Source organism: Anopheles darlingi, chromosome 3 (genome assembly GCF_943734745.1).
Source record: "Anopheles darlingi chromosome 3, idAnoDarlMG_H_01, whole genome shotgun sequence".
NCBI classification, from domain to species: domain Eukaryota; kingdom Metazoa; phylum Arthropoda; class Insecta; order Diptera; family Culicidae; genus Anopheles; species Anopheles darlingi.
The window spans coordinates 8623967-8637544 of NC_064875.1; the positions used below are offsets into that span (position 1 = coordinate 8623967).

A 13578-nucleotide genomic window follows, 5' to 3' on the forward strand; every position below is an offset into this window, starting at 1 on the left:
TCCCTCTAACCTTGTGATCCATTTATCCGTGTCAAGTTTACTATAAGGCAGTTATATGATCATATTGTTTTCCATCAAACATGTCAAGGTTCCAAATTACAGATATCGACAAGCTAATGGCAATTCAGCGCTAATGAAAGTTGCTTCCATGTACTGGCGACCTTAGCCTTATATACTAATGATCGATAAATAAAGAACTAACTTTGGTTTCTGTCAAGATCCCAATGTTTCAACATTCCTTTCGCATTCCAAATTTGAACGAGACACGCTGGAGACTCTGTGCCACCCCCCAATTACAACCTCAATCTCATCCATTCCACCAAAAACACACCAGCTAATGAATGTAACTATTTCAATTCTTCCTCGAGTAGAAGCGAGTGGAGTGCTCCGTTTTTAAATAATAGCCCCAGCACGAAACTAATTTCAATCCAACATTCGCCATTCGCACGCCACCATCGCCATCGCCGGGAGAGTGGCCGACAGCGTCGCAGGACCAGGACCAGAACCAGGACCGAGTTAATTACTCCGAACAAGCCAGATTTCTGCCGACAGTTCGCTTGATTGATTTCAAAGTAGATTAACACCCTCTTGGCTCGGTGGGTGCAGTTGGGTTGGACCCTCGCGCCCGGCCGCCATCGTCTCGTAAATCCTCAAGAAAGGAGTACCGGCGACTGGCACTCGAGCTCCGTTCATGCTTGCGACCGGACCAACTTTCCTATCATCAAACTTTTTAATGAATCAACAAGTCCATCGTACTGATTTTCATCATCATCATCATCATCATCATTGGCGCGGTAATAGCGGTAGTGTCGCGGCCTGGCTTGGCGGCGGCCTCGTCACTCAATCACGCTGGCTGGCGGGACCAAGCCGTGCGGTGTGGTCGAGTCGAGGTGATTAATTTCAAGCTGGCTTCAAGCGCACGCTACGGTTTGGCGCCGACGAGCAGAAAGGTTCTGGCCGTTGGATTGCCATTGGATCATCAGAAGTTTTCCGTAACAGAAAGTAACATACTGCTGCTGCGCTGCGGTGGTCAGGAAAAATCTTAAAACAAACAAATTTGAGAGAAGCTTCAATGAGGTTGAAATTGGATGAGTTTCATCCGCGCATCCGTGCCTCTCGGATCCCTTTGGAGCTCATTAACGCGAAGGGCACAGTAACACTAACAATCTCGAGTGCCCGAGCGTGCCGCGCGAGTTCGTGAGCTGAGATTGCAAAGTTTTTGGCCGCACTAACGTTTGCAGTGTTACGCCCTTCACCGACTAGTCTCGACTCGGGCTTCTTCCGGAGCAGAGCAGAGCAGCGGTTGTTGCAGGGGCTAGTTCGCAAATATAAGTGAAGATTGTGAACGTAATGGAGAAGCTATCGAGGTGGAAATCGAGGCGCGGTGATCGCAAAGGACCACCGCAGGGTCTACTCCAACTCGAAGGACTCCACGGCCGGCTGCAGGCAAATGCTAGGTTCTCGTTCTCGTGCAGCGATGTGTAACTTGTTTCGGTTTTTAATTTTTCCAAACCGGATCTCCTCTGTGGCCGTGGGATTGCATGAGAAGAACATGAAACACGGGCTCGCTCTTGGCCGAAATGGAATTGTAGCGACGGTTCGCTCGCTCGTGGTCCGCTTGTCCGCGGGTGCAGCCAGGCAGGAAAAGGATTTTCGGAATTCCAAATTCGCCGGCAATCGATACCGACAGCCAGGTTCCCGGTGCGGTGAACCGGAAGCCGAGCCGGTTGCGCCACTGCGTGACTAATGAGGTGAATATTTTTAATGATTTCGTTGCCGCCCCTCTCTTGGGCACCTTCCGTCGTTGTCCATTGTCGTCATCGTTGCGGTTTATGCTTCATCGATGTGCCATCGAAACCGAAATTATACGCCGCTGCTGATTGTGCCGCTTAAGGAGGGGGCAGGACGATTGGGATCCGATCGGTGAACTCTGTTCGCCATTCCATTTCCGTTTCCACTGCGGTCCAGCTTCGGCGTTACGGTGTCGGTTTCGAAATCAAACCTCTTGGCTCTTGTACTTAACGCCATTGTTGGTGCTCCAGTTAGAGACCTAGAACTTATGCTTCAAAAAAAAAAAAGGCTGAATACAAACACGTGCTGCGTGTTTATTTTCCACCCCAAGACGTACCGGCCGAGGCTCACGCTCCGGAGTGACACCTATTAAGTGTAAGTGAGTGGTAAACGGTTCTGGGCAACGTGGACACCAACCAACACCCAGTGGTAGCGACCTGCTGCGATGGATGTATCATTTTGTATCTGGGGACCGTTCTCCTGCTCCACGTGTGGCCAAATACCGGGAAGAGAAGAGAAAAGAAGGAGAAAAGCTTTTGCAAGGCTCTTGGCCCCTCCTCGAGGGGCTCGCGAAGGGTAATATACATACACACGGACACCGGGGCTGGTGTGGTGGCACATCGGTGGTCGGGGGCGTTGCAATCAGTGGCGTGGACTGAATTTGAAAGAACACCCCGACGACAACGTAGGAAGCTCTGGCGTTGCCAGGTGTCAGACGCGATTCACTAACAGCCAATCTTTCCAGAAATCTGCTTCCAACTCGGTGTGTGAGCGAGAAGGGAAGAGAGTGTTGGTGTTGAATGGTGGAAGGAGAAGGAAAGGAGGAAAGAAAGAATTGGATCCTTTTTCGGGCAAGGCCCAGCGAGACCACCCACGGTGTCAGTAGCGCTCGTTGCCCTTGTTTCCCTCCCCTCCCTTTTTTTCTCTCTGTCTCTCTCTCTCTCTGTTGCCAGGACATCTCCTTCCCGGGGATGACTGCTTCTTAATATCATTCAATTTACAGGTTTTTTTCGCAGGTCGGGCGATGGGCGACGCGCGAAGAGACGGTAACGAAGGATAACGACGAGTCAAGTGTGTGTGTGTGCGTGTGTGTGCACGTTGAGCCCCCGCAGGCCAAGCTCGTACCAACGGGCGATACGTGATTGTTGTCCATGAGAAGGCAGAAAAATGTGGATGACGCATCTTCGCGAGAATGCCTTGGCCGGAAGGTGGGCAACATACGGTACTGATCACGCTGGTCGCATGGTTTATGTTCTGCTGCTCCAGCAGGTCCAGGTCCTAGATGGCATAATTTGGTTGCGTTCGGGGTGCCTCTCGACAGGTCCCCTGCCTGGTTTGATTAGCTCAAGGCTCCCAGTAGGCCTTGGTGCTCGCAGTGAGTGCTTCCTGTGAAGCATAACCAGTGGAGCAGGAGGCCATCTTTCCACCGAAAATCATGCCAGTGGTTTTCGACGAAGACATCAGAAACGACACATCTCAGTTCACATTGTTTTCGTTGAATTAATGCCGATGCATAAATGGAAACGGGGAAAAGCCGGTTATGTATTTAAGCATTGGAGATTGGAAAGAGGATACTCCGGCGGCGGTGCTCGTTCGATGCGACACAACAACAATACACTCGACACACTGAGCACGTTGAGGTTGATGAGTTTTTTCCTCCTCAGACGCACCGGCGACGAAGGAGGGGCGACATCGCGACATCAAGCCCTTGGGGATATATTCACTTGCCACCCAATTATGTGTCAGAAACTCCGAGCATCAGCATCGCGCAGTGGTTCGTGCGTGCGACAAATTACATTGACAAAGCGGTGCGAGGGACGGATAACAAATTTGGCCACCTGCGCCCACCTTCTTTTGGGAAGCGACATCGCACACACACACATCACATCACATGAACACATGAGAAGACGAGACGGCAAAAAGGGAATGCTGCGTTTTTTTTCGTGTGTTTTGATTCCATAATGAAATTCCACCCAGCCTTCCGCCCACGGACCGGCACCGGGAAGCTTTCAGCGTTGATGAGCATTTATGTGAAGCGCGGCGCTGGTCCTGGTGCCGTGATGACGCATGCCGTGGTGCGTGCGTATGCCGCGGTGGCTTATGATGGCGGCAGTTTCAAAAACGCGTTTCCGTCGATCCTTCGGCATCAAGTGATTGCTTCATCATCAGCAAGATTCAAGCTTCCAGTGAGAGAGAACCGAACGCGAGGCCGGCCGGAGGAAGCGATTTGACAATCTGAAGAGGACCGGGCTTATGGTCCCCGTTTCTAGGGCCTGCGGGGTGTTGTGGCAGGTTGTTGTTGTGTTGTCGGTTTATCAATAAGGCCACTTAAGCGAAATGGTATGGCGCCAGCGAGCACCGAAGATGTGCTGCTGCTGATAAGCGCAAAGTCTTCTCAAGTGGAAGTGGAACTCGTTTCTTCGGCAACACGAACACGAAAACGAACACGAAAACATTTCGAGAATTACAACGAATCGGTAACGATAACCAAATCTTTAAGGACTTCTATTCGATCGGTCGAATTGTTATTCTTGAAATCCTTGGGACGCGGAATGATGCGACGTTGAACACAGAGTAACGAGACCGCCATTACAGGTCAATCAACAGGAGCAGGCTCTGACCGCATCGCATCTAGCTTCATCTTGAGGCACGCACCGACAAAACCCCGTTAAACGGTGGTAATGGTTGTGGAATCGTGGCCATTCCGAATCAGCATTCCGCCCGGAAACCGCATCGATTCGGTTGCAGCGCGCTGCAACCTGGGCTGCAGCCCAGTTCCGTAGTGACCGGGGACTCTCAAGGATCCACCGCAGCGTGTCCTTTTGGTAGCCATCTTGTGCTTGCGAAGCACGAATCGGAAGCGATTTGATCTTCGATTATTACACAACCCACACAGCGAAGTTTCTCGAATGATGCACAATCGCCTGGCATGCAGGCAGGCAGGCGGCAATACTGGATGGCCTGGGCCATCAACAATGGCGGCACGGCGACTGTTGATCACGTAGACGCCCCGGAGATGATGTTTCGAGTGTCGAAGACGCTGCATGTGGAACGAAGTGGAACGGAGTATACTCGAGTGCAGCACTGGGGTAAGCAGCTCATGCTGCCAGTGTGCGTGTCTGTGTGCGTATGTGTGTGAACCTTTGGCGGTTTGATTGGAGTGACTCGCCGGCGGCACGTAAACGTGAGGTAAGCTTTCCAGTTGATAAGGAACGGAAAGTTGGGGTTCTTCAACATTCCATCGAGTGCTTCCTGTGGAAGTATACCAACGTTGTTCACTTAGAAAAGGTGTCCCAATCCAAGTTTATCAGTCGGGCTCGAAATAAGTTATCTCAAAATGCTTTTGGAGTAAATTTATTAGAAGAAAAGTTACCACAACGCGTGCGTTGGAGAATCTTCGACAATCCTACAGCCGCTCGTGTGCGTTACGTTCGTTAAAAAGCTTTTTATGCTCCGGCTCAATATCAATTATCGTGCCAATGGTGCTTGTCCGGGCCGGACGGACATGTTGGCGTACGGATTATCTCGTGCTCGAGCTTAATGTTCCGCAAAGGGCCTCCAGTCGGCTTATTTCCAAATTAAGCATCACTGGACCACCAACACCACCTTCGAGCAGGATCACTGACAGTAGAACGCTACTACGTCCAGACCTGGCGCTCATGACTTACACGTCATGCGGCGAGAGTGCTGCGAATGGGCAAACATAATTTTTGGGCAGAAAAGCTGGATCCAAATGCTGGAAATATTCGATCCGCAAACCAACCGATGCGCACTAATTAGCTAAAAGCAATCCGTTGTTTATGTCAATTGGCCGGTACCATGACGGTGGTGCCCGGTACTGGCATTAGAAAAACAGCAAACCGATCGATTTCGGTCGTCGCATTCGTTCGTGGCATTCTAGTGGTTGGTTGGAGGAGGAGGAGGAGGAGACGAAAAATTAAAATGGAAAGCCAACAACTCGACACCAGGATTTAGTGGCCAGCGGTGCGATCGGATATGAATAGTTTGTTTTAATTAAATAGAGTGAGGGAACGAGATTTGGAATCGCATTTATCATAAGCCGGAGAGCCAACCGGTGTGTCCGCAGGTCGTTTGTTGCACATTTCCTGATGCCTAAGCTGCCTTTGGGGGGCAGTGAGCAGAATTCAGTTGACATTCACGATCATTGCACCAATCATCGATTATTTTACACACAATCACATGCAAGAATACGGCATAAAAAATGGTGATATTGCTGGCCACCGTGATTCCGTGAGCATAAACCAGAAAAACGAATGGATGCCAGTTGCTGTTCCTCTTGAAACACTATTATCTATAGTCCGTTCGGTGTGTTCGCTCGGTTCTGCACTTGTCAACAGTTTACGATGTAATTAAAATGTGGCAAATGGCTGGGGACAAAAATCATTTCCCAGTGCTTTCGGCCTCTCCCTCTTTCTCTCTCTCTCTCTCGCTTTGCGCTCGATTGTATCGAGACACCGGATGGGAGTGGCTGCTGGATGAATTTTAATTTTACCCAAGTGGAATAAGCAAACAGTGGCGCAACGATGGGAATTTTTGGCAAATTTTCAATCTGTCCTGCCGAGTGGCACCAGTGAGGGGATGCTTGGAAGGTTCCGTAGTGTCGGTGAAGTGGCCATGAATAGTTTAGGGAAAGCTGCACGCGAGCAATGCGCAAAAAGTAAAATCTGGGAAAATTCGAACAAAAAGGCGTCCTTAAATTGAAATAAAACACTCAACAGTGTCGTCCTGATCCGGTGGGAGGGCGCCAGGAGTCCCCTTACTTGCGGATCCAGCGAAACCAGATGATCCGCGATGCATCCGCTGGAAACATGTACGTTGATAGTTTTGTGCACGCACAAAACAGACATCATGCATAAGCATTACCGGGGATGCGTTTTGTGTGGGATGCAACGCAAACAATGTTGCCAGGCCTCGCTTCTCCTCCCTCTTGCCAGGATCACTACAACGACATGCAAATGAGAAAGAAGATGTTTAAGTTTTTATGCAGACCCCGGTTCCGGCCGATCTGGTCACGCCGATTGCGATGTGATTGTAATGTGCGCAACGGCGTGCGTTTAGAGATGAATCCCGGTCGAGCAACACAACAAAAAAGCTAAATTTAAACCAAAGTGGGATAAAGCGTCCACTCTGGTGCGTGCTAGCCCTAGCCTATATGGTGGCTATGGATGGTTTTTGTGGTCGAGCCTTCAACGCTCGATTTGTTTGCGTTTTGTCGGTTTTACGGTTTTTCTATCCTGGAGCGACGGTTTTGTTTGTTTGTCTCGATTGGTGATGGTCGCTGTTTTTTTTTTCGCTGTCCGTAGTTTTGTGGTGAATGTGGATTATTTGTCGCTTTAGACTTGGGCATTTAGTTACTCTTTAAATTGTGCGAGCTTTTTCGCTTGTTGGCTAAACTGGGAATGTGCATAAAGTGTTCAGTTGTTGCTTTTAAGGTTCTGGTGCAATAAAACAATTTTCTCATCATCAACAAATAATTTTCTCATCAATAAAATCTATACTATAAGGAAATATTATCAGGTAATAATAATGTTCTAATGTCCTTACTATCTTTGAAGATGGCGAGTGCTTGTGAGAGATAACAATAAAAGTTTAATATTACTGTCGACCGAAGGCAAACACAATCACAAAAAAATGCATCTTTGCCACAATGAGCGTTTTGCGTTTCAAGGGTGAGCCCAAAGTGCATAGCATATGCTCAAAAACCAGCTAATAGACACATACAGCCTTATTCTAATAGGCTTCAAATACTAACGCACAACGCGAATAATTTCTTTTTAAGTATCCTCGTTGAACTTAAAATTATAAAAGGAATAGGATATTATTTAGGTTGCATACTTATTCCTACAACAAAAATCCTTCATATCAATGACTATTGTAGCCATTTTCAGCTGTAGAAACAATAAACAGGCGATAAAAATCGGATTTGCACTCCGCCATCAAAGTAAACGACGACATAAACAACTGGACAAACGTCGCCACCGAACAGAGCCCTCTCCGACTTATCCTGTCAGCCTAACAAAGCCAAGAGTAGCGGATTACGGCCCACCGGATTAGCATCACCGACCGCGTTAAGAAACATTCCATTGTCGTTTGAATGCCTTGCTCCGATAAGGATGCAAAAGTGCTGCATTGCATTGCATTCTATTGCGGGCTACTCAGCTGACCGAGAACCGTACATTATGAATGTGGTTTATGTTGCTGCCGCTGACGGTGGTGGCCTTCCCCTCCCCAGCAATCGTCACATCGCACGACGTCGCAAGACGCAAGCATCCAATAGTATCAATTTTGCACACAACACATTCGCTCACAGATTCGATTGGAGTGCGACCATAGCGATGAAGACGATGATGATGATGATGGCCGTTGTCGTGCAATTCGGTCGAGTGGCATTTGCGATGACGATGCACGGTACGAAGGATGCATCGTGGACTCGCGTGGTTGCCGGTCTTACCTAATCCAGACGCTGAACACACACACCGCTGGTTCGCTCTTTGTCGTGGATCTTTCCCCGGCGAACGTGCTGATGGTGCTGAACGTCAAGAAGATGAGTCGCGCGAGATTTGCTTTGGCCAATGGTCGTCGTCGTCGTCGTCGTCGTCTCGTGCGGTGGTGCTGCTAGCACTTCATTGCAGTTGGCTAACATGCGGTCGTCCTTTCGCTTGTAAGGCGATGGTGCGATGGTAAACTTCAAAAGAAAGCTTCACCTCACTCCGGCGCCCTGTAACTACAAGGTATGATTACTTAATAACATTTCAACGGAAAGGCGGAAAATGGTTTCACAGCTCACGATGCGATGCTCTCGATGACATGATCGTTCCGTGAGCTTTCCGTAAGTCACTCCGTGTGCTGGAGTTAGTTTGTGAGGTTAAGGGGCACAATGACGGTGCATTGGTGCGCATTAAACAACTGACAGCTTTGTCGAGGACGAGATATTACCACCTAGGGGGTCCGTTAATCCATTTCTATTACATTTTTTGTTGCTGCTAAATTTGGATGCTTCGACTTAGATCAAACCATTATTAAGCGAATTAAGCGGAATGACAGGAAATGCGTTCGGAGGGGTGGGGATGATGCCAGTGATTAACGACTGGACACAAAGAGTGCACATCGCCCATGGTCGCGTTGTAATCCACTTAAAAAGGCCCAACACGATTAATAAATGTGGCAGTAATTGGTAAAGTAGATTTACTGATTCCCTTTTTCCCGAATGACCTATGGGCCGCCCGTACCGGGCTACGGTTCGGGTTTCCGGATGCCGGCCGCACCGGGATTCTATTGTGGGAATGGTCACGCATGCGAATGGTCCGTTCCACCCGCTGGTACGCGGTCGGTATTTATTTTCAATTAATTTATTCAAATTTTATATTAATTATTACGACTCCACGCAACGCGCAACGCAACGCGTCACGCCACATTGGTCATCCGTTTCAGTTCGATTTCGATTTACCCCGATTCCGGCCCCATTGGGGTGATCGCTTTAAAAGGCCAAGTGTAAAAATGATCAAACATACTCCCACCCCCTCACGTGGTGGGTGGAGTGTGAGGATTTGTTTTGTATCAAAATGAGTGCCAGCTAACAAAAACAACCCCTCACCTCTTTCCAAGGCCTACGTCGAGGACGCATTTGATGTTTGATTGCGGCTCCAGCTCTGATGAGTGCAGACTCTTCCACTGATATGTGCGGTGGTGATGCGATGAGAGGATGGGTTCAGGTTTTGCGGTCTCGTTGTTGTGGGGTTTTCGAAAGTGCGATAATGGGTAAAGGTAATAATATCGCATAAATGTACTTAATTTGATTGAAATTGCATCGACGTAGTGTGGCGGTTTCGGTGCGTGTGTTCGAACGCACACGCCGATGTGAATGTGCTGTTTCGTCTTTCGTGAAGGTATGGACGATGATGATGATGATGATGATGGAATATTAATTGCGGGAATAATAAAGTGCCAATATTCGGAGTGAGTTGTAACGCTACTTCAGACCAGTCCCAGGCAGGGTTGGGGAATTCGAATTTGATCAGTTGTTTCGAGGAAATAGCAGGTACTGATAGGACGTTTGACGTTGTCGAAAAGATAAGCTAAAGAGATAAAAATGGATGAGTAAACATAAATACTTTTTCCAGGTACCGCATAGCAACCCTTTTATGTTCATGTTTTATCATGTAGACCCTTATCGCAGTAAACTCCCACAGGTAATCGAAGGTAGCGCTCCTTTGAAAAGGTATTAAACAAAATTCAATCCTTGTTTTTTAGAAGCAGCACAATCTCAGGTAGGTGACCAACATCTCAACACCATCAGCATCATGACAGGTATCCGGCCATAACACAGGTACCAACTACCCTGGCCATTTTTTTCGGTCGCCGCAACTGACGCTCTCGAATGTTCCGGGTACATCATCGGCCATCAAGAACAAATTAGTTTAAATGTCGCCGGGCCGGGGCGCCTAATCAGTAGTCGCAAGATGGATTTCATCGTGACCGTGTTTGGTTCCGTGCTGCTGGTGCTGTACCGTTGTGCGATATTCCTGACCGTATGCTTCACCTAGAGACTTCCCCGAGGGGGATCCGCTGCAGTGCTGCGATTGTGGCAATCAGTAAGCGATTGAGTGCGTTACACTAAAACACACACAATCTTCGGCTGTGTGCTCCAATAACTGCTTTCATTTCTGTTTCGTCCTCACTATTAGGCCACAAATGAAGACAGCAGGCAGGATGCTGCGCGCCGACGACGAAGTCACGAGGAACAGGATTTCATAATCCGACGAATCATAAAATCATCTCACATAATGCGTGTGTTTGTGCGAGTAGTACGCGTGTACGCCTATAGACTGAGAGCAATAAAATAGCGCTTATTACAACTCAAACATAGCGGTTAGCCTGGGTTTTGATTACTTTTTGGTGGTTTATTTGTTTCAGTGAAGGAAAGGAAATGAAAACAGAAATGGGTCAAGGGGATGGGGGGAGAAGGCCTTGTTGATAAGTAATGCCGATGGGCCAGCATCGCTAGACACGTCTGATAGGAAAGTGTGTAATTATTAAACAAGGGCGTGTTCGCATACTTACGCGAAAAAAAAAACGATTCCGTAGGTTCTGAGAGGTTAGCGAGCCGCGTAATCAGTTCGCGGTGGACTTTCGTTGTGGCCAGTTCATACTTCTTCTAACCAGAACGCGATCCTGGTGTGTTTTACAGCATAATGAGTGCGTTAGCAGCGGTACGTGAGATGGTCCTAACCGTTCGGAGCCATAGCAACGGCTAGTACTAATATTGGCTAAGTATATTTGGAATTATATTTTCAGATCATAGTAGCCATCATCGTACGGATGGTGGCCGGTAGTACGATGGACATCCAAGTGAGCCAACCCAACTCTCACTCGTATCATCGGCAGGACATGAAACGAGGTTAGTATCGGTTAGCTTTGTGGAGATTGTATTTGAATTTGTGGGACTTTAAAGAGAACCTTGCTCGTTGTTCGTTGCAGGTGAGTTCGACTACGGCTATCACGTGAACACGGTCAGCAACCAGTTCCAGCATAAGGTGAAGGGACCAGACGATGTCACGTACGGTTGTTACGGTTACGTCGATCCCTCGAACCGAAAACACCTTGTCTACTATGTCGCGGATCGGATGGGCTATCGGATCATCTTCCCGAATCGACCGACCAAGATCTTCTCCGCTAAACTGGCGGACAGTTTGTAGGTTTCAGCGAATCCGGTCCTTCAAATTTGCAGCCTTTCAATGCGTTTCCTCTTGCTCTATTCCAACAGGAACAAGCTAGATGGCAGTGTAAAGGGAAAGGACTATGATGAGCGTGTTGTTGAGTGGAACAATCTGTACATGCCGGAGTCGTGCTTCCGGTTGAACGAAATTCTTGATACGGCCGCCAGTAACCAGCAGACTCACCAGACGGTTGTACCAGCCCAGCCACCGGTTTCCCAGAATCAACAGCGACAACCAGTTGGCCCTGTTTCATCGGGTCAAACGGGACAGCGAACTCCGGAGCTACCACGTCCTACGCAGTACACGATTCCGACTCCGAGCTACTCGGTCGATGAACCGGTAACGGATCTCTATGGAGAAGGCAGTGACGTTGAAGGTCAACGGCCCGTTTCGCCCGGTGCAGGACTTGGAGTGATCAGTGTGCAGGAACAGACGTACCCGGGACGCCAGCAGCCGGAAGTTGCACAACCGGGATGGCCAGGTTCTCTGCCGGACATCAATCCGGCCAACATCAATCTGGATCAGTTCAATGGACAGGTCTATCCGATCCACACCGGAGCGTACGGTGGTAATGGTGGCGAGCCACAGGGTACCATCGGAGCAGGTCAGTCCCTGTCTCCCTACAACCTCAACATTACGCAACTTCTGGCACAGATCGAAGCGGTCAACTCGCAGGTCATCACATTGAACATGCTGCTCGCCGGTATGGCCGCTAATCCGACGGCTTTCGCTAATGCCAACGAGAGCAGCTGCCGCAGTGTGGTGCAGCTACTGAAGACGCAAAACCGCACCCCGCAGCTCGTCTACGTACCGATCATGATCCCGTACGCCGAGGGTCAGTACAATGTTAATCAACCGATCGTACCATCGAGACCGGATGCGCACCGTCAGCGACCGGGGCCGGCTGCTGGCTGCAAAGGCTGCTAATAGGGTGTACAGTGCGAAGGGGGATGCACTGACAATGGTGCGTGAGTGCTCCAACGACCCCGAGAAGCTGTGGTGGAGTGATTAGAACTCTCGGTACTTTCCCTCCGTAATCGTACCGCTGGTGGCTAATGTTGATGATTTCGTGTGACTTCTAATCTGGGTCAAGGCGGCCTTCTGATCCTGGTGATTGATCAGCCATAACAACAAACGCTCACGGGACCCGTGTGTTTTACTGATAACAAGTAAATAAATAATTTGAAATAACAAAACAGGCTACTTGTGGAGCGTTCAATTTCAAAAACATAACCCAAAGCCATTTGCTTGCTTCTAACGAAGAATGCTGAATTATTGATAAGTGAGGTAGTGAGGTTTGCTGAGCCTAGGACGAATGTTTCGGTTTATCCCAGGGTAAAGAACATCAAAGGATTTTGCTCCAAAAGGGGTGGAAAGTGTAACGGAATTTCTGCTCTGGTGAACAGAATTGGAATGAATAATACCCTGAAGGTCATATGAATGATTAACGATCAAAAGATCTTTCAGGTTCGGTGCCTGCAAAGGCAGCAAGTAGCTTAACATTTCATCCTTGGAAAGCTTTTAAGTTGTTTCCCTCCATAACAAGTTTAGTTGGTATCTTATTGAAGCTCAACAACGACGGATGCTGCTGCAAGCTATTCAACAATTCGTATTTAGTGCCATCGATGCCAGACAAAATGATAAAATTCATGCAAAAGCTTGACAAGCAACGGATCTGTGCAATCTGACGATAAACGATAAAGTGTGATAAGATACAGACTCGATGCAGCCGTGAAATGCCCTCATGGAATAATGAAAAGTAACATACAATAGCAGGATGCTGACCACAAAATCCAACAATCTGTTCCGACACAAACTCTGACATCTACTGAACAGGAATTACCGCACTGTTATCCCCGATCAACGATCTAATCAGCCAGATAATCCCAAAACAAATGTCGATTCATTCTCCGGGCGCGGGACAAAATACCTAACGACGGTTTTATCCTTGCTCTGGCCAGTACCCACACCGCGCCTCCATTTGCAGCAGCCGAAAGTGTTATTCGATACGAAATGGGTTTTTCATGTCCAGCGGCTACATTTCGGTCCG

General features: G+C 48.5%; 1 protein-coding gene across 1 annotated transcript; it reads left to right on the plus strand.

The window, feature by feature from the left end:
* The first annotated feature begins 10926 nt into the window (after positions 1-10926).
* LOC125953662 (uncharacterized) lies at positions 10927-12724 on the plus strand. Its single transcript, XM_049683368.1, has 4 exons — positions 10927-11021; positions 11107-11209; positions 11290-11503; positions 11576-12724. Exons 1-4 carry the CDS (start codon positions 11004-11006, stop codon positions 12453-12455), a joined length of 1215 nt encoding a protein of 404 aa, XP_049539325.1. The 5' UTR covers positions 10927-11003; the 3' UTR covers positions 12456-12724.
* The last annotated feature ends 854 nt before the right edge of the window (positions 12725-13578 follow it).

What these genes read in the sequence shown, in the direction of transcription:
- LOC125953662 (XM_049683368.1), top strand. An exon ending in TCGGCAGGACATGAAACGAG is followed by an intron (nt 11,210 to 11,289) that starts GTTAGTATCGGT and finishes TGTTCGTTGCAG; the next exon opens with GTGAGTTCGACTACGGCTAT. An exon ending in GCTAAACTGGCGGACAGTTT is followed by an intron (nt 11,504 to 11,575) that starts GTAGGTTTCAGC and finishes CTATTCCAACAG; the next exon opens with GAACAAGCTAGATGGCAGTG.